This window comes from Somniosus microcephalus, chromosome 17 (genome assembly GCF_052327205.1).
Source record: "Somniosus microcephalus isolate GS21.2 chromosome 17, FLI_Smic_1.0, whole genome shotgun sequence".
Taxonomy (NCBI): domain Eukaryota; kingdom Metazoa; phylum Chordata; class Chondrichthyes; order Squaliformes; family Somniosidae; genus Somniosus; species Somniosus microcephalus.
In genome coordinates, this window is record NC_141003.1 from 59,840,942 (window position 1) to 59,866,720 (window position 25,779).

The 25,779-nt window shown below is 44.4% G+C and overlaps 1 protein-coding gene across 7 annotated transcripts in view; it reads left to right on the forward strand.

Annotated features, from left to right (window-relative positions):
- kmt2e (lysine (K)-specific methyltransferase 2E) overlaps positions 1 to 25,779 on the forward strand; it is a 226,048-nt gene that overhangs the window by 167,295 nt on the left and 32,974 nt on the right. For 5 of the 7 annotated variants that reach the window (XM_086010458.1, XM_086010464.1, XM_086010460.1 and 2 more), the window contains 9 exons: positions 3,211 to 3,328; positions 4,137 to 4,246; positions 10,669 to 10,933; positions 11,087 to 11,185; positions 17,739 to 17,900; positions 21,926 to 22,306; positions 22,709 to 22,954; positions 23,378 to 23,531; positions 24,520 to 24,773. In XM_086010458.1, coding sequence (XP_085866584.1) covers positions 3,211 to 3,328; positions 4,137 to 4,246; positions 10,669 to 10,933; positions 11,087 to 11,185; positions 17,739 to 17,900; positions 21,926 to 22,306; positions 22,709 to 22,954; positions 23,378 to 23,531; positions 24,520 to 24,773 — 1,789 coding nt within the window. Of the gene's footprint in view, positions 1 to 3,210; positions 3,329 to 4,136; positions 4,251 to 10,668; positions 10,934 to 11,086; positions 11,186 to 17,738; positions 17,901 to 21,925; positions 22,307 to 22,708; positions 22,955 to 23,377; positions 23,532 to 24,519; positions 24,774 to 25,779 lie in introns of those variants that run through there. The other 2 variants (XM_086010463.1, XM_086010465.1) reach the window with 2 other exon arrangements.

The following is a 25,779-nucleotide window of genomic DNA, read 5'->3' on the forward strand; positions in this document are numbered from 1 at the left end:
CAATTCACAATTCAAATCGCTTTATTGGCATGATAAGTTACATCTTATGTTGCCAAAGCATCAAAATACATTTATGGTTTACCACATAAACGCAGTTCTATTCATACAGTGTATAAACAGGTATATCCCTGAGTGTATAAATATACATTCGCATTGTTTATATATATTCTTTTCTTAGTTTACTGGTTGGCTCTCTGTTCATGGCAAGCTGTAACATAGCGTGCCGCCAGTGTTATACAGCTTCTCTCCTCTCCCAGTAGGAATGGGAGTTTTTGGTTGTCATTCAGATTTCTGAAATCAGGGCATATTTGTGAGAATTTTTGGTAGAAATTCTCCCTGATGCCCTGATATTTTCCACAAGCTGTGAGGAAGTGCATCTCTGTCTCCACCACTCCCTGACTGCAGTGCGAGCATATCCTGTCCTCTCTTGGCAGCCTGGTCTGCCTGTGTCTGCCTTTTTCGATCGCTAGGCTATGTTCGCTAAGTCTGTACCTTGTCAAGGTTCTTCTCAGTTTGTTATCCTTTACCATGGTCAGGTAATCAGCTATGTTGTATTGTCTGTTTAGGGCCAAGTAGCAATTGAGTTTGCTTTGGGTTTTTGTTGTTTCTGCCCAATATGTCAGATATTTTTCCTTTTTGCTTTCTCTCCCTCCCCCCTCCTCTCCCTCCCCCCCTCTCTCCTCTCCCCCCTCTCCTCTCCTCTCCCCCCTCTCCTCTCCTCTCCCCCCTCTCCTCTCCTCTCCCCCCTCTCCACTCCCACCCCTCTCTCTCCCCCCCTCTCTCTCCTCTCCCTCCCTCCTCTCCCTCCCCCCCTCTCTCCTCTCCCTCCCCCCCTCTCCTCTCCCTCCCCCCTCTCCCTCCCCCCTCTCTCTCTCCCCCTCTCCTCTCCCCCCTCTCCTCTCCCCCCCTCTCCTCTCCCCCCTCTCCTCTCCCCCCTCTCCTCTCCCCCCTCTCCTCTCCTCTCCTCTCTCCTCTCCCTCTCCCCTCTCTCTCCTCTCCCTCCCCCCTCTCTCTCCTCTCCCTCCCCCCTCTCTCTCCTCTCCCTCCCCCCTCTCTCTCCTCTCCCTCCCCCCCCCTCTCTCTCCTCTCCCTCCCCCGCCCCTCTCTCCTCTCCCTCCCCCCCGACCCGCCCCCGCGGATCAGCGCCTCAGGGCCGGCCGGCCGGTGCGCGGCATGGCGCGTGAGGCCCAGCCGGACTCACCTTAGCTTTCTCCCTCCCTCTCTGCGGATCAGCACCTCAGGGCCGGCCGATGCGCGGGCTAGCGCGTTGAGTCCCGGCCGGACTCAACTTAGCTGCGGCCGGCAGGCCCTGTTGCCGGGGTAACCCTTCCCGCTCTCCAAGCCCCGCCCGAGAGCCGCAGTGGGCCCCGTTGCCGGGGTAACCCTTCCCGCTCTCCAAGCCCCGCCTGAGAGCCGCAGCGGGCCCCGTTGCCGGGGTAACCCTTCCCGCTGTCCAAGCCCTCCAAGCCCCGCCCGAGAGCCGCAGCGGGCCCCCGTTGCCGGGGTAACCCTTCCCGCTGTCCAAGCCCCGCCCGAGATCTGCACTCCCGAGAGCCCCGCCCGAGCCGAGCGGGGAACAGAGTGACCTGATGGCTATGGGTCCGGCTCTGGGGCGGGGCTGTTGACGCCGCGGGAAGGTTTTGTGCGCGGCAGTTCCCGCACGGCCTGCCGCGGCCGGTGACCTGGTGGCTATGGGTCCGGCTCTGGGGCGGGGCTGTTGACGCCGCGGGGAAGTTTTGTGCGCGGCGGCTCCCGGCACGGCCCGCAACTCAAGGCCCAGGCTTCCCGGGCTGCTAGGCCGCGCCCGGCGCCGGCACAGCCGCTCGAAACGGCCGTCAAAGTAGGCGAGCGTCCAGGCGAAGGGCAGGGGATCACTTCATTTCCTCCTGTTACTAAATACAATTTAAAACACAAATAAATTGTTATTTAATTCCCTAACACATAATTCAAATATTTACCTTAGTTCCCTAACACACAGAAAGTGTGGGGGGAAAAATTGTGAAGAATCAAGATGGCGGCCACTCACCTCGGTTCAGAACGATAAGGCCCGCCCACACACGCACCGATTGGTCGACCGTCAGGTCACCGAAGCGTAGGATTGGTCAATCGTCAAGTCACTCAACACTCAACTGTAGGATAGCCCGGCAGCGATTGGTCGACCGTCGGTAAACTGTCAGGTCGCTCGACCGCACGATTGGTCAACCTTCACGTCACTCCATGCTAATGAGCAAATGAGCGGCACTTTTCCCATTTAATGAGCGGAATTTTGAACGTTTTTTGGATACCGCGGGCGGAATTTTTGTCCGGCCAAAACGTAAATACGCCTATGACCGGTCCCTAATCGTAAGCTTTCTTTTGACGTGACGCGCGTGTAGGTACGCTCTATAACTTTCAAACGTATAGAGAACGGACAGACAGACAGACAGAAGAACCGCTTTTATATATATATAGATAGATAAGATCCCCTCTCAATTAAATCCTTTCAAGAGTGAATAGTCCAAGTTTCTCCAATCTTCTAACTCAGTCCTCTAATGCTGGGAGCGGTCAGTGACTTTTTTGCAGCACCTCCAGGACCTGAATTTATCCTTTATACCTTGATGATGAGAACTAGACATTCTTCAAAGTGTGGCCTGATCAGAGGAATTAATTTTTCATGACCTCCTCCAATTTGTATGCTACCACCTCATCCTGTATCCACTTGCACAGTTCCAGCGAGGGTCACTGTATAGTGAGTGATTAGGGGTGTGAACCGTGGCCATTTTTTCCCCCTTTGACTAATGCAGGGGCATGGAGGCCAACTGTAATACTCACTTCCACCCTAGCTACCTTTTACATAGATCAGAGTTCGAACCCAAGACTTAACCTGATGTATGGCTAAACTGCTCACTGCAGAAACTTGCTGAGTCACCAGGGTAGCAGATGTGCAAAGTCTTATGAAGCCACAGAAATTCTGTTAAACTATATGTTGGGTGCTGGATGGGTTTCTGTAACTAAAAAAGCTATTACACGCCAAAATCTCAGAACAACTGAGAAAATAGTGTTTTGTAGCCCCCTCTGGACAGAGACAATTGACTATTTGTGTTCATGGAAAAAATAATTTAAACAATTAAATGTGAGAACTTGCTAAGTTGTTCAAGTCAACAAACCTCTAGCAAAATTTGTTCGTCACCCAGCATTTAAGTTAATTAATGTTTACACTTTTCCCTCTAGACCTTATCCCTTTGTATTATTTTATTCAAACTTCCGTGGACTGGAAATGTGTGTTGATGCAAGAACATTTGGAAATGAAGCACGATTCATCAGACGGTCTTGTATACCAAATTCAGAGGTGAGTTGTACTTCGATATAAAACATTTGTCATTAACTATGAGTCGGATTTTGCGATCAACAGTGAACGAACGGTGCCAGCCATTCATTACACTTACACTTGTCCATGGACTTTCTCTGGGATTTTGCTCTGGAACTTGCTGTGATCGGGAGCCATTTTGGCACAGCGCCCTCTACAGGGGCTCTGAGACCTGGTTGAACAGGGCAAGCAACTGTGTACCTCCTTAGCCAGTCAGATTGAAGACTTGCTAATAAGGTTAATGAGAATTGCAGAGTCGGAACCAGGAAGTATCAGTTACAATAGTTAATTCAATGCGAAATCATGTACAGAAGTGAAATAAAGAGAGGGAAAGAATGAGATTAAGAAAGATTAAAAAAAAGACCAAATGAAAAAGTTTTTAAAAAAATTTACATCTCCAACAATAATTAAAATCTGATGGAATGAGACTCCACACTTGTAAAAGTTAATTTTCAGTGCCAGAGGGGTTGTTTGGCAGTAATTAAGACTTATCATGCCGTTAAAAATTTACTTACACTGTATCTATCATGTAAGTACAGCAACATCACGTCATTCCATGTATTTCAATGCTGAGTCTCTGGTGAGATATCGGTATAGGGCAGCTTCATGAGGAGCACGGCAACTCTGACAGCAACGTCCTGATTTCCACGTTTAACTGCGCACGTGCGGTTGCCAGAAGTTGCTGTCCAATTTACACTTTAATAACAGTAAGCGCTGAAAGCCTCACCATTATTTTTACCGCAAAATCCAGACAATAAGTTTTTTCTATGTTAATTTTTTGCAATTGTAGGTTCGCCATGTAATTGAAGATGGTATGATTCACCTTCATATCTACTCCATGAGAAACGTTCCAAGGGGAACTGAAATTACCATTGGATTTGACTTTGATTATGTGAACTGGTAAGTAATATGCTCTACAGTTTAGGTACTGTAAACATACAGGAAACTCTCAATTTACCGGCACCTAAATAACCGGAAATCTCTGTTAACCGGCAAAATTCAGGAGTAGGTTCAGGTAAGTTTTACTTCATATTAGTGGCCGTTCCTGGATCTGTGGCCGTGTAACCGGGGTTCCTGCACCTGTTGCTAAGCAACAGGGACACCTGGATCTTGTGGCCGGGGTTCCTGCACCTGTTGCTAAACAACAGGGAAGCCTGGATATGTTGCTGTGTACGGGGCTCTCGTACCTTTTACTATACCTCTCTGTAATCCGGACTTTTTGATAAACCGGCACCACGCCGGTCCCATCGGTGCAGGATAAAAAAGAGTTTCCTGTATAGAGTCATAGAGTAATACAGCACAGATAGAGGCCCTTCGGCCCATCGTGTCCATGCCGGCCATCAAGCCCTGTCTAATCTAATCCCATATTCCAGCATTTGGCCCGTAGCCTTGTATGCTATGGCATTTCAAATGCTCATCCAAATGCTTCTTAAATGTTGTGAGGGTTTCTGCCTCCACAACCCTTTCAGGCAGTGAGTTCCAGACTCCAACCACCCTCTGGGTGAAAAAGTTCTTTCTCAAATCCCCTCTAAACCTCCCTCCCTTTACCTTGAATCTATGCCCCCTAGTTATTGACCCCTCTACTAAGGGGAAAAGCTCCTCAGCATCCATCCTATCTATGCCCCTCACAATTTTGTACACCTCAATCATGTCCCCCCTCAGCCTCCTCTGCTCCAAGGAAAACAAACCCAATCTGCCCAGTCTCTCTTCATAGCTGAAGCGCTCCAGCCCTGGTAACATCCTGGTGAACCTCCTCTGCACCCTCTCTAACGCGATCACATCTTTCCTGTAGTGTGGCGACCAGAACTGCACACAGTATTCCAGCTGTGGCCTAACCAGTGTTTTATACAGCTCCATCATAACCTCCTTGCTCTTATATTCTATGCCTCGGCTAATGAAGGCAAGTATCCCATATGCCTTTTTTACCACCTTATCCACCTGTTCCGCCGCCTTCAGGGATCTGTGTACCTGCACACCCAGATCCCTCTGACCCTCCGTCTTGCCTAGGGTCTTACCATTCATTGTGTATTCCCTTGCCTTGTTAGACCCCCCAAAGTGCATCACCTCGCACTTTTCCGGGTTAAATTCCATTTGCCACTGTTCCGCCCATCTGACCAACCCATCTATATCGTTCTGCAGACTGAGGCTACCCTCCTCGCTATTTACCACCCTACCAATTTTAGTATCATCCGCGAATTTACTGATCATACCCTTTACATTCATATCCAAGTCATTAATGTAGACCACAAACAGCAAGGGACCCAGCACCGATCCCTGTGGTACCCCACTGGCCACAGGTTTCCAGTCACAAAAACAACCTTCGACCATCACCCTCTGCCTTCTGCCACTAAGCCAGTTTTGTATCCAATGTGCCAAGGCACCCTGGATTCCATGGGCTCTTACCTTCTTGACCAGTCTCCTGTGCGGGACTTTATCGAAGGCCTTACTGAAATCCATGTATACCACATCCACTGCGTTACCCTCATCCACACACCTAGTCACCCCCTCAAAAAATTCAATCAAATTAGTCAGACATGATCTTCCCTTGACAAAGCCATGTTGACTATCCCTGATTAATCCTTGCCTCTCCAAGTGGAGACAAATTTTGTCCCTCAGGATTTTTTCCAGTAATTTTCCTACCACTGATGTTAGGCTCACTGGCCTGTAGTTCCCCGGTTTTTCCCTACTACCCTTCTTGAATAATGGTACTACATTAGCGGTTCTCCAGTCCTCTGGCACATCCCCTGTGGCCAGAGAGGTCCTGAATATATGTGTTAGAGCCCCCGCAATCTCCTCCTTTGCCTCACACAGCAGCCTGGGGTACATTTCATCGGGGCCTGGGGATTTATCCATTTTTAGGCCAGCTAAAACCGCCAATACCTCCTCCCTCTCGATGTTAATATGTTCGAGCATATCACAGTCCCCCCGCCCTATTTCTATGTCTACATCGTCCTTCTCCATAGTGAAAACAGATGCAAAAAATTCATTTAGAACCCCTCCTACATCTTCCGGCTCCACACACAGATTGCCACTTTTGTCCCTAATGGGCCCTATTTTTTCCCTAGTTATCCTTTTACCCTTAATATACTTATAAAACATCTTCGGATTTTCCTTTATTTTGCTCGCCAGTGTTATTTCATGGCCCCTCCTTGATCTCCTAATTTCTTTTTTAAGTATCCCCCTGCACTTTTTGTACTCCTCTAGGGCTTCCTCCGTCTTTAGCCTTTTGTATCTACCAAAAGCCCTCCTTTTTTTCCTAATCCATTCCCGTATATCCCCTGACATCCACGGTTCCCTGTGGTTTTTGGAACCACTCTTGACCTTTATGGGAACATGTTGCCCTTGTATGATCTCAATCTCCCTTCTGAAAGCCTCCCATTGCTCCGATGCGGATTTTCCTACAAGTAGCTGATCCCAGTCCATTTTGGCCAGATCCTGCCTTATCCTATTAAAATCAGCCTTCCCCCAATTTAGAACCTTTATTTCCGGCCCATCCCTGTCCTTTTCCATGACCACCTTAAATCTTACCATATTATGGTCACTATCACCAAAGTGCTCACCTACTAGCACTTTTTCCACTTGGCCGGCCACATTCCCTAGAATTAGGTCCAGTACCGCCCCCTCTCTTGTAGGACTTTCTACATGCTGGCTCAAAAAGCTCTCCTGGATGCACTTTAAGAATTCTACACCCTCTGAGCCTTTCACACTTTGACTATCCCAGTTAATATTGGGGAAGTTGAAATCCCCCATTATTATTACCCTATTATTTGCACATTTCTCTGAGATTTGCCTACATATCTGTTCCTCTATCTCCCCCTGACTGTTTGGAGGCCTATAGTACACTCCCAGCAAAGTGCTTGCCCCCTTTTTGTTTTTAAGCTCCACCCATATGGCCTCATTAGAGGACCCAGCTAATATATCATCCCTCCTTACTGCAGTAATTGACTCCTTAATTAATATTGCGACACCCCCTCCTCTTATACCTCCCCCTCTGTCTCGCCTGAAGATTCTGTACCCCGGAATATTGAGCTGCCAGTCTTGCCCCTCCCTCAACCATGTCTCAGTGATAGCAACAATATCATACTCCCATATGCTATACTTTGCCGTTATCTTGCTGGAGTATAAAGTAGTTATCATCGGGTTTAATTTAAAAATGTTTGAGGCTCTTCGCTAGCCCTAATGAAGCTTCAACTATGGCAGCTTGAAAAGTTATAACCAGACATTCATATAAGACTTACAATGGTGTTAAATTCTACCTTGAAATTGTGGCATCACCATGAGCACATAACATTGCCAGGGCAGCACGGTGGCATAGTGGTTAGCACTGTTGCCTCACAGCGCCAGGGACCCGGGTTCAAATCCGGCCTCGGGTGACTGTCTGTGTGGAGTTTGCACATTCTCCCCGTGTTTGCGTGGGTTTCCTCCCACAGTCCAAAGATGTGCGGGTTAGGTTGATTGGCCATGATAAAAAAAATTGGCCCTTCGTGTTAGGGGGGATTAAATACGTGGGGTTACGGGGATAGGGCTTGGGTGGGATGGCTGTCGGTGTAGGGACCGGGTGCTAGGGTTTGGATGATCAGCCATGATCTCGTTGAATGGCGGAGCAGGCTCGAAGGGCCGAATGGCCTACTCCTGCTCCTATCTTCTATGTTTCACAATTACAAGGTACCTTTGCAAAATTGTCTTTCAAATTGCTTCTATGTGGGCCAAGCTGAAAATGAAACTTGAGACATATTGGCCTAGAAATTGGGTATAGCCCCGCCAGCACGTTTGCGGCGAAAATTTTGCGCCCGCCGCGGAGCCAGTTGTGCCCGCCCCATATTCACTTTCAGCGCCCCAAAGCGGAACCGGGCGCTGGTACAGGGTGTGTCCGCCCCGCTTGGGGCGCTGAAAGTGAATTTCAGCGCTCCCGGTCCCGCTGCGCCACCCGATGCGGTGCGGCAGGCTGCTGTACTGCAGGCCTCCCCCTTCTCTTAAGGGGGAGGTGCCTGCAACGGCCGGGGCCCCGATTGCAAGTGCCGGCAAAAGAGCCCGGCACAACGGAGAAGTGCCGGGCTCCACGGAAACCAGCCGGCAATGCCGTGGGGGGGGGGGGTGGAGGAGGCCGGGGAAGGAGGTGCGGGCAGGCGGCCGCCCCGCACCTCCACCTTAACTTGCGCCGCTAAGGCTGCAGTAAGGACCCGGTCTCCCGATGTTGTTAGCGCCCGCCACGGAAGAGGCGGCCGCTACTGAAGATGGGGATCGGCGTGGTTTCGGGCGGTACCGGGGCACTGCGCACACCGATGACGTCATCGGTGCCGGCGCAGCGCTACCGGCTAACGCCGATGTTAGGGCCCACCTAATTTCGGGCGCGACGCAACTTCCGGCGCAACCCACTCTTTCGCCCCTAATTGGGCGCAAACGCAACTGAGTTTCTAGGCCATTAAGTGAGTGGGCAAAACTGTGGCAGAGGGAGCTAATTGTGGAGAAGTGTGAGGTAATCTACTTTGGATCCAAGAAAGACAAATCAGAATATTTTCTTAATGAGAATATTCTTAGAGACTAGAAATTTGAAGAGGTACAGTGCAGATTCATCAGATTGAAAGCAAGGCTTAAAGGATAAACTTATAAAGACAGAGTTCATAAACTTGGCTTGTATTCCCTTGTGTTTACGTGTTTGAAGGGTAATCTAATTGAGGTTTTTTAAATGATAAAAGGATTCGATAGAGTAGTTACTGAAGGAATCCAGAACAAGGGGGCACAATCTGAAAATTAGAGCCAGGCCATTCAGGAGTGAAACCGGGAATCACCTTTTCACACAAAGGGTAGTGGAAATGTGGAATCCTCTCCCCAAAAGGCTGTGGTGCTGGGTAATTGAAACTTTCAAGACTGAGATCGACATGATTTTTATTAGGTAAGGATATCGAGGAATAAGGAGCAAAGGCAAGTAAATGGAGTTGAGCTAAGTGAATGGTGGAACAGGCTTGAGGGGCTGAATGGCCTAACTCATGTTCCTATGTTAACAATGTCAATAAAACAAATATCAGCTAGTTATCACTAGGAGAGCAAATCAAGGGACCTGAAAGGAGTAAAGGGTCTGCACAGAGTGATTGTGACTGGCATAAAGGGACAGCACAATTAAAGGAATCAGTAGTTATTATTAGAGTACAGACAGAGACAGGAATTCTGTGGAAAGGATAAAACATACTCCTGAGGTCTCCCAAATTAATTACACCCATCTTAACTTCTCTCACAGCAACGTCTCAAAAGGGCATTTGGAGATATTTACTATTCAGCAAATGTGATAGCACCTCAAGTCCTTGTCACATCAACTTAAAAAAAAAAAAAAATACCACCCTGTGTCAGCAGGAAGAATATCTGAACGGAGCTATGTGGTTCCGTTCACAGAGAGGCTGGGGAGGTATGTGGAAGATGTAGCATAAATCCTTTCATTGGACAGATAGACTAAAATGCCTCCCTTACATGCCTAACATAGTGCCTAAAACCAGGAGGATCTGTTTCTTTCCGCCTCCCACAAGCCCACTACTCCAGCATCCTTTCCCACTAAACTCTAATGGCCACTAACTCTACTTATAATTCAGTTGCCCATATGAGTGCAGATGCTACTATCTCTAACTCACCTGTGTCCCAATGCTGCTGCCTCTTTTTGTTGAGAAGTGCAGAGACAAATGGAAGAGGGAGGTTAAAAAAGAGTAAGAAAGGGTGGGAAAAGACAATTAAAAGAAGTGAGTGGAAAATAGTAAAGACTGGGAGGGAGGAAGAAATAGAGGGGAGACACATAATGAAGGCATGAGAAAACGGGTGATGAATGTGAAGGAAGCGAGAGAGAAAGGCACAAGTGAAGGTGGCAGGAGAGAGAGGCACAGGTGAAGGAAGCGAGAAAGGTAGAGTTGGAAGGAGGCATGAGAGCAACAAGCAAAGGAGCTAAGAGAAGGATGGAGAAACGAAGGAGCTGAGAGAGGGATAGAAGAAAGGGGGAAGAAGGAGGCAAGAGACAGGCAGAAGTGAAAGAGGGTGACAAAAGCAAAGTTGGCAAGAGAGAGCCGGCAAGAGAGGGGCATATAAGCAAACAAGATCAGAGAGAAAAACTTAAGTGCACATCTGCAAGCAACAGTGACCAAAATGTACAAGATAATTGTGTGATTGGCAGTTGAGAGATCTCTTCTCACCCCAACCCAGTCATCATATTGGTTGCATTGTTGAAAGTTTCCAAATAGGTTTGGTATTTATTTGTCAATGATAGCCTCTGTTTTCAAATAGAACAGTTTAAAGTGCTTTCTTCTAAGGCACATCAGATTATGAACTTTTGTTCCTCCACACAGCAAATACAAAGTGGATTGTGCGTGTCTGAAGGGGAATCCAGATTGTCCCGTCCTCAAACAAAACTTGGAGCCAACTGAGAACATCAGCACTGGCTATGAAACGAGAAGGAAAAAAGGAAAGAAAGAAAAGGACAGCTTGAAAGATAAGGATGCTCAAAATCAAAATATCTCTTCTGATACTGAAGGAACAGCCACCAAAACTAAAGCATTGGATAACAAACAGAGAAAACTGTCTCCCCTCAGGGTGTCTCTGTCTAACAACCAGGTAAAAATGTAGTAGCACTTAATACAGGAAGTAATCCTGACTTGATAGCCAGCTGTATACCCCAGTAGCGACTGATCTAGCAAGAATATAGCTCTCCATCATCTGTAGAGAGAGTAGTGCAGATCATGTAAAGCAGTCATTTCCATCTTGCAGGAGCCAGATTTAATTGAGGAAATAGAAGAAAAACCTCCAGTTAGCAATGAAGTAGAGATGGAATCTGAGGAGCAGATTGCAGAGAGAAAAAGAAAGATGGTAAGTTGACAGGCAAATAGCTGCTTCATGCTGTCACTAGACTTCACTAGTGGGCTTGTGGGAGTGATAACAGCTTTAAATGAATGCTAATTGTTGCTGCTTTAGACATTAGGACTCTATTAGTATAATTCTGTAAGTTTCTTGTATTTGCCTGATGAGCTCCCTCTAATGAGAGTCACTGGTCAGATTTTAGCACCTAAAGATGTTGTGTCTATTTGTAGACCACTGCTGTAGTTTTTACATTAATGTAGAAATCCAGTTTGCCTCGCTATGCTGCTTCTTGTGAAAGCTTAAATATATGTGTGGTTTCAGCAATTATTATTTTCAAGTGACATTTAAAAGTTAACTGAAAAAGACAGTCCTAATTGGTTGAGGTTTTGGGCTCTTAGCATTTCTCACAGTGGAGAGAGAGTGGAGTAGTGATATCAATGGGACAGTTCATTCCATAACATTCACCCACCTTCTCCATACCTTCAATTTTTCCCTCTGCTCCTGTCTGGCCATCCCAGTTGCCCATGTTTCTGGCGCCAGGATTCATTGTTGCTTTCCACCGAGGAAAGATAAGGGAATGCTAAAGCGGTGAGGATATGTCTTGATAGTGCAGTGAAAAGGATGTATTAACCAAAGTAGCTACTGTTAATTGAGTTCTTTGACTGCTGCAAAGTGACTGGGATAAGTGTTGTTCCAAGTAGAAAGTGACTGGGATAACTATTGTTCCAAGTAGAAAGTGACTGGGATAACTGTTGTTCCAAGTAGAAAGTGACTGGGATAACTGTTGTTCCAAGTAGAAAGTGACTGGGATAACTGTTGTTCCAAGTAGAAAGTGACTGGGATAACTGTTGTTCCAAGTAGAAAGTGACTGGGATAACTGTTGTTCCAAGTAGAAAGTGACTGGGATAACTATTGTTCCAAGTAGAATTCCCTAGCTTTCTTTAGCTGGAGAACAAGAGCAGTTAATGCTGAATTCCAGTACCTGTTAAGTGGGAAGGCAGAGAATGGAAACAGAGATTGGGTGGTATTTCTACCTGATGTTGTGGGTTCTCTGATATGGTGTTCTCCCCCACAGGCACACACTGAGCTGAGCATTGCAGAGCTGGAATGTTCTTAACCCGAGAGATAGTCCAACTTGTACTATGATGTATGAGTGGAAAAACTTACTCTCGCAGCACAGAAATGAGTCTGAAAGCAGCTGTAATAGATAAAGAAAGAAAAAGCTGAAGATAAGTCGGAGCAATTTTTTGGGGCAAGAACCATGCTGATAGTTGCTGTGCTTTTGTATCTGTATGGCCCAATAAATATGGTTGGAAAGGGTGACTGGCTGTGACATGATCACTTGATGCGTAATTATATCACACACATTCACAACCCTTGTTCTCAGTTTCACTCTTTCATTACACGTGCATATAAAATATGTACAGACGTAAGATTGTTGTGTAAATTCTTTTATTTTGATATTTTTTACACGTGCATATTTTGAACAATTGTTGCCGTTACATACAAGTTTTGTACAAGGGCTTGCTCAAATTCAGGTTACAGAAGCTTAGCTAATAATATTAAAAATTATGGGGATATGGAATATGGGTCCCAAAAGATGAACACCTAATTGTGACGGTTGTCATAAAAGTGTCACCCAAGCAGTACTTCAACACAAACTTTGATGGTAGGGTACAGTTTATTGTATCTGTTGTATGTAGCTAAAGATATGCTGGTAATAGCTGGAGTTACATTAAACTGCCAGATTTTACTTTCTGCGTCATACAAGACTGCGTCATCCTTGTGCCTGAGGTGCGTAGAAAATATGATAGTTGTCCTAATTATAGTTAATGTTAATGTGCCACTTGTATTGCCACTGGCATGGCGCAGTAATGGATGCATTCTTGTTGCATGTGAATGTAAACTCTCCTTAAAAACCTCCCATGATACTTTGAAAATGGTTAGAAATCTTGTTTGAATTTAAAAACCGTTCTTTCGCAAGTATAAACCAGAACTGTTTTTCAATCTGTTAAAATATTCTCCAAAGATCCCATACGTGCATTTGTTCTCACCTGTGACAAGTGGGCTTCGATATAAACTTCCCCACGATGAGTGGGGGGGGAGTGGGGAGTTATGCACTAAAATATGGGGAACATGTCCCTAACACGCTGTGCACATACCCACTGCCTTTTTTACGGCGGTGGATATTTGGTGTCCAAGTGTCACATGGTGGAACACTTCATTTTCATATTTAAATCGGGCTCCCACAGTGCAGTTGGGAGCCCGATTTAAAATTCACTGCTGCTGCGTGGATTTCCCAGGGGTCAGGAAACCCGACAGTGAAAGGGAGGCGAGCTGCCGGCTCCGCAAGGTAAGTGCCTTTTCCAGCACTCCCTGTGGGCTAGGCGGAGCAGGAGTGCTCACCCCGACCCCTCAAGGAAGCCTTTGGCCTCCCCCACCCCCCGCCCCGCCGCAATCGACAACCTCCAGCCTCAATAGCCGATGTCTCCCCCTGCAGCGATGGCCTCTCTCCCTCCAGCCCCGATGGCCAGTCTCTTCCCCCGCCATGCTGGCCTCTCTCCTTCCAGCCCCGATGGCTTCTCTCTCCCTCCAGCCCCGAAGAACAATCTCTTCCCCCCCACAGGGCTGGCCTCTCTCCCTCCAGCCCCGAAGAACAATCTCTCCCTCCAGCCCCGATGGCTTCTCTTTCCCTCCAGCCCCGAAGAACAATAGAAACATAGAAGATAGGAGCAGGAGTAGGCCATTCGGCCCTTCGAGCCTGCTCCGCCATTCAATGAGATCATGGCTAATCATCCAAATTCAGTACCCTTCCCTGCCTTCTCCCCATATCCCTTGATCCCTTTAGCCTTAAGAAATATATCCAACTCTTTTTTGAATATATTTAATGAACTGGCCTCCACCACCCTCTGTGGCAGAGAATTCCACAGGTTCACCACTCTCTGGGTGAAGAAATTCCTCCTCATTTCAGTCCTAAATGGCTTACCCCTTATCCTTAGACTATGACCCCTGGTTCTGGACTCCCCGGCCATCATAAACATCCTTCCTGCATCTAGTCTGTCCAGGCCTGACAGAATTTTATAGGTTTCGATGAGATCCCCTCTCAATCTTCTAAACTCCAGTGAGTATAAGCCCAATCGACACAATCTCTCCTCATACGTCATTCCTGCCATCCCAGGTATCAGCCTGGTGAATCTTCGCTGCACTCCTTCCATGGCAAGAACGTCCTTCCTCAGGTAAGGCAACCAAAACTGCACACAATACTCAAGGTGCGGTCTCACCAAGGCCCTGTACAACTGTAGCAAGACATCCTTGTTCCTGTACTCGAACCCTCTTGCTACGAAGGCCAACATACCATTTGCCTTCTTAACCGCATGCTTACCATCAGCAACTGGTGCCCAAGAACACCCAGGTCTCTTTGCAATTCCCCTTCTCCCAATCTATTGCCATTCAAATAATAATCTGCCTTCCTGTTTTTGCCACCAAAGTGGATAACCTCACATTTATCCACATTATAGTGCATTTGCCATGTTTCTGCCCAATCACCCAACCTGTCCAAATCATACTGGAGTTTCAGGACATCCTCCTCACAGCTTACCCTCCCACCCAGTTGTTTTGTGTCGTCTGCAAATTTGGAGAAATTACATCCAATTCCCTCGTCCAGATCATTAATATATATTGTGAACAGCTGGGGTCCTAGGACCGATTCTTGCGGTACCCCACTAGTCACTGCCTGCCACTCGGAAAACGACCCGTTTATTCCAACTCTTTGCTTTCTGTTCACCAACCAGTTCTCTATCCAAGTCAATACCTTGCCCCCAATCCCATGTGCCTTAATTTTGCACACTAATCTCTTATGTGGGACCTTATCGAAAGCCTTCTGAAAGTCCAAATACACCACATCCACTGGTTCTCCCTTATCTATTTTACCAGTTACATCCTCAAAAAATTCCAGTAGATTAGTCAAGCATGATTTACCTTTTGTAAATCCATGTTGACTTTGTCCGATCCTGTCACTGCTTACCAAGTGCTCTGCTATTACATCTTTTATAATAGATTCTAGCATTTTCCCCACTACCGATGTCAGGCTTGCCGGTCTATAATTCCCCGCTTTTTCTCTACCACCTTTTTTGAATAGTGGGGTAACATTAGCTACCCTCCAATCCATGGGTACTGTTCCAGAGTCTATCGAGTTCTGGAAGATGACCAGCAATGCATCTACTATTTCTAGGGCCACTTCCTTAAGTACCCTGGGATGTAGATTATCAGGCCCTGGGGATTTATCGGCCTTCAGTCCCATCAATTTTCCTAACACCATTTCCCTACAAATACTGATTTCTTTCAGTTCCGCCCTTTCATCAGACCCTATGTTCTCCGGCATCTCTGGGAGGTTATTTGTGTCCTCCTTTGTGAAGACAGAACCAAAGTATGAATTTAGTTGGTCTGCCATTTCTTTGTTTCCCATTATAAATTCCCCTGATTCTGACTGCAAGGGACCTATGCTTGACTTCACCAATCTTTTTCTCTTCACATATCTATAAAAGCTTTTACAGTCAGTTTTTATGTTCCATGCTAGCTTACTCTCATATTCTATTTTCCCTTTCTTAATTAATCCCTTTGTCCTCCTTTGTTGAATCCTAAACTGCTCCCAATCCTCAGGATTATTGCTTTTTCTGGCCAATTTATATGTCGTCTCCTTGAATCTTATGCTATCCCTAATTTCTCTTGTTAGCCACGGTTGAGTCACCTTTTTTGTTTTATTTTTATGCCAAACTGGGATGAACAAATTCTGTAGCTCATCCATTCAGTCTTTGAATGTTTGCCATTGCCTATCCACCGTCAACCCTTTGAGTGCCATTCCCCAATCAATCCTACCCAACTCGCTCCTCAGACCATCGTAGTTTCCTTTATTTAAATTGAGGACCCTAGTCTCTGAGTCAACTATTTCATTCTCCATCTTAATGAAGAATTCGATCATATTATGATCGCTCCGACCCAAGGGGCCTCGTACAACAAGATTGCTAATTAATCCTTTCTCGTTACATAATACCCAGTCTAAGATGGCCTGATCTCTGGTTGGTTCCTCGACATATTGGTCCAGGAAACCATCCCGTAAACACTCCAGGAATTCCTCCTCCACAGTATTGTTACTAATTTGGTTGGCCCAATCTATATGTAGATTAAAGTCACCCATGATGACTGCTGTGCCCTTATTGCACGCTTCTTTAATTTCCCTTTTCATGCCATCCCCAACCTCCGCCTTACTGTTGGGAGGTCTATATACCACTCCCACTAATGTTTTTTTCCCCTTAGTATTTCTCAATTCTACCCATACAGATTCCACATCATCAGAGCTAATATCTTTCATTACAATTGTATTAATCCCTTCTTTAACCAGTAATGCTACCCCACCTCCCTTTCCTTTTTGCCTATCTTTCCTGAATATCGAATACCCCTGGATGTTGAGTTCCCAGTCTTGGCCATCCTTGAGCCACGTTTCCGTAATCCCAACCAAATCATATTAGTTTACCTCTATTTGCACAGCCAATTCGTCCACCTTATTACAAATACTCCTCGCATTAAGACATAATGCCTTCAGGCTTGTTTTTTTAACGCTCTTCGACCTATTAGAATTATTATTTACTGTGGCCATGTTTGATTTAAACCGTTGATTTCTCTGACTGCCACTTTTGTTTTTCTCCTTCCTATCTTTTGCTTTTATCCCTGTTTCCCTTTCCTCTGTCTCCCTGCTCAGGTTCTCTCCCCCCGCAGGGCTGGCCTTTCTCCCTCCAGCCCCGAAGAACAACCTCTTCTCCCCCTCCCCCGTGCAGGGCTGGCCTCTCTCCCCCCAGCCCCGATGGCTCTTCTCTCCCTCCAGCCCCGATCAGTGACCTACCCCTCTCTCTCTCTCCCACCACCCCCCCCCCCCCTCCCCGGAATGCTGGGGACTGGCTTCAAGGGCCGCCGGCCAGGTGTCAATTTGGCTGGCCACTGGATGGGAAGGAACAAAAAAATTAGGAGGTCCTGCCGTTAAGTTCAGCAGGGCCTCTGCGTCCCCATTTGCGGCCTCCCCTGCACCCTCCCTACCTTCCCATAAATATCAGGGCCATGTTGCATATAGTTTCTAATGCTTCCTCTAAAAGCAAGATCCATAACTATAATGTGTATGCTTAAACAAGACTAAGCAACATTGGAGAGACAGGAAGGACTGGCATTAAAGTAGTGTAAATCATTTATGATTTAGAAAATAATCTTCAAGGCAGCTAAACATAAATGGAGTCTTAAAAGATTGATAGTAAACAGTTTTCTTTGTGTGTATGTTTACGGAGCTTAGATTCCCTTTATAATTTATTATGGCCCATACTTATCCACACAAAAAAGACTGAATGTATTGCTTATTTAACTACTCTAATGTGAATTTGTGTTTAAGAGCTACTGAGGATAATACTTTATAAAATACTTCATAAATTATATTCAAAATATCAGCAAGTCAACTTGGCTTGGCGCACTTTTATTGGAATGTTTGATGCTCACGCCTCTTTACCTCATCCTATTTTAACAGACTAGAGAAGAACGAAAAATGGAAGCCATTATGCAAGCATTTGCAAAGATGGAGAAGAGAGAGAAAAGAAGAGAACAGGCTTTAGAACGAATCAGCACAGCAAAAGATGTCAAAGTGGAGAGCAAAGATACGCAAGCAATTCCCGTCACAGATTCCACACAGGTATGGTATTACTGTTGTTTCCTCAATGTACTGGAGTAAACTTGGTAAGCAAAGCCTCTCTCCTGTAAATCCATAGCGACTCCCTCTTATCTTACTGTACCATACCTATCCAGGTGTTCCATTATCCCTTCTTTCAGGATACCATCTAATACTTTACTCAGAAAAACAGATGTTTGGCTCACTAGCCTGTAGTTTACTGAGTTGTCTCTATAACCCTGTGAAAAATTGCTCTTATGTTAATACTTACGGACTACTCCCATTTCTAATGATTCCCAAAAGATAATGGCAAGGACCTGACAAAATTTTGTTATCTACTCCTTTAAGTAACATCTGGACCTAGTGCTTTGTTTTCCTTTAACTTCTGAGCCTATCAGTGACTGCCTTATTTTGATATGTCTATTTCTTTAATTGCTTCCTTTTTGCCCCTTCCCTGCCAGAAATTTGATTTCTGCGTGAGACTCTTGATGGTCTCATCCATGAACATAAAGAAGAATTAATTTAGTGTTTTTACTATGCCTATATCGCTTGATGATATGTCACTTTTGGAATCTTTTAATGGCCCCACTATTTCCTTTTTGAACTGCTTGCTGCAAATACTGTTATTTATTTAACAAAAAATGTTTGACATTTCTTCTAATATTTCCTGCTTTCCTAACCTCATTTTCTATTTTATCTTCAGATCAGTTTCTTAATCTTCTTTACCTTGTTTTTGTTTTTACCTCCGCTCACCAGGCTACCCATAAACAGTAGGACAGAGACACCAAAGGATTGTTGTGAATGGAGCTACGGCACTATAGCAAAGGGTCACTGGTGAGGAGCCAGGGATCAGTGCTGTGGCCAGTTCCATTCAAAATGTATACAAATGATATGGAGCTGGAGACACCCTAATACTTAAAGAAAATCTCCCTTTTGCCCATACTCCCCCATTTCCTTTGTTACCAAAAGGGCCTTTTCCAACTGTTGTCCTCTTCTGGCTGATTTCCTTCCCTTTTTAGAAGTTTTCTACCCACTTTGTCATGTCCCTTTCCTGGTATCTAGAAGGCACACATTTAGGGCTCCCAGTTGCAACTACAAAATAGGATGTCAATCTCCCTAATTATAGAATCTGCTACATCTACCACTCTCCAATTCTCATGGTTAGTGTCTTCCCCATGAATAATGCCTTGTTGCTGTAGCGTTGGTCCAATTTACCCTATCCTGTGTCTTGTCCTCATTATAGGCGTTGTGCTCTGTATGCTTATTGGATAACTCCAGACCTGCACAGCTTTCCTGTACTGTCTTCTCTTCCTGATATGGACAGTCGCCCACTTCTCTTTATCTGTTTCAGTATCCTCTCTCTCTATGAGGTGGCTTCTTTCTGAAATGTGTCCTTGCAGGTACATACTTTTCTTCCCTGCCTATGTTGCTGGCAGTAGCCAGCTGGTCCTCAAGCTCAGCTTCCATAATTACAGAAAGTACAGATGTGAGGGCAACAGGGATCACCTTTCTAATGGATAGGATGAATATGAGCAAATTTACAAGAAAAAGGAAAGGTGGACTAGGAGTCAGAGAGACTGATGGGATTTTACACAATAAAAGAAAGACTTCATGACCTCAGGGCGGCCAAAAGCTCTTTACAACCAATGAAGTACATTTGAAGTGTAGTCATTGTTGTAATGTAGGAAATGGGTAAGTTTGGAGGTAAATTTTTTGAGGACAATAGAAAGGATTATGGTGGTCTTGGGGTCCAGAGAGCAGAACATCTAAAAGACATAGCAGAGATAAAACTTGAGGATCAAGCAGTAATTTGCCAAGATCATCCAGATTAGTTAGAAGAAAATAGTGAACTAAAGCGAGCAACTGAACCATGGGTACAGCAAAGGGGCTGAAAGAAGATTTATGAGGTTTTGAGAGATGGTAAACGATCAAAAGTAACACCTGCTGGAGGAGCAGGAAGCGAATAGTTGATGTATCTTTTCAATAAACTTGCATTTAGAAACTTTAATAGTGGACTGTTATTAGGGTTACAACAAGCAGTTAGAGCTTGCTGAGACCAATATTTGAGATTCCAGGAAGTAATGTTAAGTTGATCCCCCTGCAGCCACCTCCTCTCCAGTGGCACTAACAGTTAATGTGTTCCTGTGCAGCTGGTGCTCACACTCAGGAACTACACAACAGACCTTTGGTTCACTTTCAGGCTCTGCAGAACCAGTGTTTATATCTCCAGATACATATTACAACAGTACTCCAGTACATTAATGAAAAGTATGGGAGTATGTCTCTATCCTTCTCTGTTTCTGCTCAAAGACCATTGACAGATATGTCCTCTTGGAAACTGATGTCTCTTTATCAGAAGGAGCAGTGGTGTTTTTGGTAACTTAGACTTGAACAAGTGTGTTCATACTTCGCTGCCTTACATGAACGATTTCCTCTTACAATTATCTAGTCAGATATTCCATATAGACTTGGAAACTTTCCCCTGGAAGCCCTGACAGTTGAGAGGAGACATCTAGAACAAGATCTCAGTCTTGGTTAATATTTTTCTGGTGTTCAGGAAGCATCAACGACTAGAGCTTAGAGCTGTATCAGGATGACATGTCCTTGGTGGAGTACTTGAGAGAAGCAATTCAGATGATGCTATCTACATCAATGCTCAAGATACATCATTAACTGGACACTGAAAATGCACTTGATTGTTTGAGAGCTTGTTGAGCTTCAACAGACAATGCACTCGATTGAAATGAAGTTCCAAACAACATGATGTGCTTTGAAAGCTAAATGTTTTACCAAAGAAAAGAAACAGCAGGCCAGATCTTGCTGGAAGAATAATGGTCGCACACCGTTCTTAATGTGCAAATCGGCCAGCTGGTTCAGGGGATTAAGAGATACGCTGTGAGTTGCGAATCTCTAGAACTTGCTGGTCGATTTACACTGCTCCGCTGTTTGATTCACACAAACGGCATCTCACCCTTAGCCTCCCTGTATTTTTAAGAATTTGCTGGATCTATAATTAATTTTCCATTAAACCTGCCACAGAAAGTTAGGTCTGGTAATTAAGAGTGTAAGTACCTTTTTAACAATGTGATAATTGTTAATGCAATGCCAATCAGCCTCTCAGAATGGGAACAATTTAAAGTGTTTAATCTTATTCCTGCATGTAGTCAATTGTTCAAGATTTTAAAAATGTCAGTTGTCAAATTTTTATTTTTTGAAATTTTTTTCTTTTCCTTTGTTTCTTTTCACTCTCTCTGTTAATCCAATCTTTCTTTCCCTTTCTTTATTTTTCTTTCTGTACCTGATTTTACTCTAATGCACCCTCCTTCTCCGTCGTTCCTCTGTTTCTTTCTCAATTCTTAAATATCATTGGTTAAGGGGATACATTGTCGGTCCCGCCATCAACTAAGGTCCCAGATTCCCCATTGGCCTCGCCACGCCATTATCAGCTTGCACTTGAGCATTTTACGGTGCAAAAAAAAAATTGAGCTGAAAGGTGCAGGAAAAGTAACTACAGGAAACTTTCGATTTACCGGCACCTAAATAACCGGAAATCTCGGTTAACCGGCAAAATTCAGGAGTAGGTTCAGGTAAGTTTTACTTCATATTGTACTTGCCTTCCTCGATCTGTTACTGTGCAAGGGTGTGGCTGCAGCTGTTGCTAAGCTACAGAGACGCTTGGAACTTGTGGCCATTGTTCTGCACTTGTTGCTAAGCAACAGGGTTTGTTGCTTTATACGGAGCTGTCAGCTCTCCGTATCTTTTACTATAGCGTTCGGTTATCCGGAATTTTTGATGAACCGGCACCACGTCGGTCCCATCTGTGCCGGATAAAAAAAGTTTCCTGTAAAGGCATACACTGCAAGATGCCACGCTCTAGCAAGATCCGGACCAGCATTATCTTCTATAAATCTTAATAAACTTAAAAGCCACGTGCTTTCTCTGGTTCTTTGCCTTAGTGTTAAATTTCAGAAAAATGTACTCAACTCAATCAGGGATGCATGTGTAAATTTCTAATTACTATATCATTATGATTTTCATCTTTCCTTTAGGAATCAGTAAAAGAAGAAGTTTTAAGCAAGCCAAATCCTGCCAGGGTAAACAGAGCAAAACAGAGGAAAAGCTTCTCTCGCAGTAGGACTCACATAGGACAGCAGCGCCGTAGGCACAGAACTGTCAGTACCTGCTCTGATATTCCTCCATCTTCTCCAGAAGTCGATGTCTCCAGTAACCAACAAAATGAAGTTGAAAATTCTTTTCCTGAAACAGCACCTAGGTCATGCGATGCTGACATGGAGGAAGAGGCGATCGAAGTAGAACCATCATCAGCGGCAGAAACCACCACAACCACCATAGTAACAGCAGAAGAATCAACAGGAACACCATCACCAACTATCAACAAAACAGCAACCAAATACCCCAAGACAAAAAAGGTGTGCATCTATCTATTTGGTCTGTGTCTATCTAGCTTATTAAAAGTTGTGTGCTTGTGTGCCTTAGAATACATTATAAGTATATGGTTGTAGATTCTCCAGCATTGGTAATGTGATCATGTAGTTGATGTCTCTCAATAGCTTCACAATAATCAACCATTTGTTTGAAAAACAATTGGTCTATGCCAATATTTCCCATTATATTTTACCCTCCCCTATTTTAAAAAAATATTTACTTCCTATTTTTAACTTTTCAATTTAAAAATATTAATTTAACACCTTTGTGATTTTTTAAAATAATTTTTCACTCCTGCGTGGCACCAGGAAAAGTAGATGGAAAGCAAATATAAAAATTAGTGTTCTAGCAACGTTAATAATTTTAAAATGTGTTTTTCTTTTCAGCACTTGGTCAGTGAATGGTTGAATGAGAAGGCTGGTAAACCACTAGACAACCCTTTAGATAGACCTCTGCGGATAACAACTGACCCTGAGGTTCTAGCTACACAGTTGAATTCATTACCCGGCCTTACACATAGTCCTCATATTTATACAACCCCTAAGCACTATATTCGCTTTTGCTCTCCATTCTTGTCAGAGAGAAGAAGACGGAAAGAGCCTTTGGAACCAAAAGCTGGATCCTGTAAAAAGGTAATATAATTTTACCTCCACTTTTGATGGTCATGTAAATGTATTTTTATGTAGTAGTTTTTATGAATTAGCTTGATATCATAGCCTACTTAAAACACAGATCACTATTTATTATTTATTGAGCTAATGTGGAGTTATTAAAGGCACCTATAATTTTGAATTTGATAAGGGGACTCCACTGTCTATGCCCAAATACCCATGGTGAGTGAATTTCCAACCTAAATGATTTTTTTGAGGATTAAATCCACATCATTTTACAAAGGCAAACATTTTTATTTTTAACTTTCATCAATTTTAAAGGTTACCTGAGCAGTAATGGGAATCCTGAGGAAGTGAGAATTTTAGTTTTAGGCTTTTGTTTTTATCCTGTTCTCTGTAATTATACGAATGAATAGCATCTAATTCATACATTTGTTTGTGAAGCGTTGGTTAAAGCAGGCCTTGGAGGATGAAACTTCATCAACAGTTGCTGACGCCTTTGATTCCACGTCGTATGATGGCTCTCTGAGCCCAGCAATGAGTGGAGAAACTAACAGCCCAGGCACTGCAGCACTCAGTGGGAATTGCTCTTTGACAGGTATTGAAATGTACTAAAGTCACAATCTATTGAAACAATAGGAATCATAACAAACTGATGATTTGAATAAATCTAGAATTGTAATGGATATTGTTCCTCATTTGCTCAGCCTCCATATAATGGGATCTTCTCCAACCCTGCTTGGCCCTCCATGTCCATTTGAGATAAATCCTTGGTTATTTTTCTTACACAGAACTCAGGTTACATATCTATAATGTCCCACCAAAGAGTGCATTTAGTTTTTAGCAATCCTAAGATCAGTTTTTCATTAGACTTTTAACCTTGGGTTTAGTTAGGACCCTGATGCTGTCTGAGCCCTACTCTCCGAATTTAAAAGTTTTTCTGATGCAGATTTGGCTGTGGATTTACCAGTACCTAATTGTAAAATTTGTTCAAAATGCCACAGAACCATTCCACTATTTGACACCTGTGCCTTTCTCTGTAGCCACAATTATTACACGTGTCAGGCCAGCACAGCTCTGTGGCTTGCAGAGTTTAGCAAAGTCACTGGAAATGTCCTGGCACTTTCTTTTAGGTTTTGAGGTGTGGATGGGATAGTTTAATTAAAGTTTTTTAATTTCTTGTGTTTAGTATGGCACATGATTTTGAAAAATCTCAGTCCTACCTTGAGCAAGCCAATCTCATTTAATTCATAGCTGCTAGTTTATGCCAGCATCTATTTTGAGGGCCACAAGTTCTTTCCAAAGCGAGATAAATTGTATAATGTTAGATTGAGTAAGTAAAGAAAAGTACACAGGAGAAATTGAGAGAGGAGATGGGGAAATATATACACATGTCTGTGGAGGGAGAGGGGTTGTGAGCTTAACTATTCATTGTTACATGTCTTGCACGAAATGTGTGCAGTTTGATTTTCCATTTGTAAATTAAGTGATCAAACTTAGTTTTGAGTATTTTTATTCAGATTTTCACTCAACCTTACTCCTAAAAATTGTCTTCTGTTGTTCTCATCGTCTGCCTTGTCTTACAGAATTAATTACCCCTTTAAAGAAGAGAAGATTACGGCATCTAACAGATTCTGGTCTACCTGAGCCCTCTACTCCAATCCCTTCTCCACAGACAACTCCCCCATTTGTTGATATCACTGCCTCAGATCCTTCTATGTGTAGTACTCCAACAAAGGGAAAAATAGAGGACGAATCTTGTAGAAATGGTTACAAACCTGTTTATTCACCTGTGACACCTGTAACACCCAACCTTCAAGGAAATTCCCTGCAATTTGAGGTAAGTTCTGTATTTTTTTTAAATAGGAAAATTACACATGACTGAAATTTTACAGGAACCGTAAAATTAAAATTAAGTTTGGGCTATTTTGCTTTCAAATAATACCAGGCCAGGATCAATCTGTACAATAGCTTGTATCTTCCATATTTAACCGGTTTGCACATTGTAGACTTAAAGATGATACTTAAAGAATAGTAAATTTAATTTGTGCTAATATTTTTCTGGAAGCAATAATAGTCTTAAATAATGGCCGGAATTTTCCAGAGTGGTAGCGGGCGCGATCGGTGGCGGGTCGGGTGGGAAAGTTGTTATTTTTGACAGCGGGTCAGGAACCCGCCGTCATCTTGCTCCCAGGTGCATCTGACATCGCAGAGCCGACCCGACCAGCAGCGACGGGGGATCTAATGGAGATGGTTATCAGGTAGTTTACAAGTACTTAAGAGCCTTTTTCACTTACTTTTTAAATTTCCCTGCACGGCCACGGGATTCAGGCAGCTCGGGAACGTCTGTCAACCTGAGGCGGGAGTTCAGTGGCCATTGCTCCAGCTGATTACTTGACAGCATCAAATGTACAGTAAAAGTTTCCACCTGACAGATGAACACTTTCCTCAGGCAGAAGCTGTTGCTCGGTCTATTTCCAGCACAGATTCTGCAGGCTTCAAGTGTTTCCAGCAAAGTGGGCAGCATGGTGGCATAGTGGTTAGCACTGTTGCCTCACAGCGCCAGAGACCCGGGTTCAAATCCGGCCTCAGGTGACTGTGTGGAGTTTGCACATTCTCCCCGTGTTTGCGTGGGTTTTCTCCGGGTGCTCCGGTTTCCTCCCACAGTCCAAAGATGTGCGGGTTAGGTTGATTGGCCATGAAAAAAAAATTAGCCCTTAGTGTTAGGGGGATTAAATAACGTGGGGTTACGGGGATAGGGCTTGTGTGGGATGGCTGTCGGTGTAGGGACCGGGTGCTAGGGTTTGGATGATCAGCCATGATCTCGTTGAATGGCAGAGCAGGCT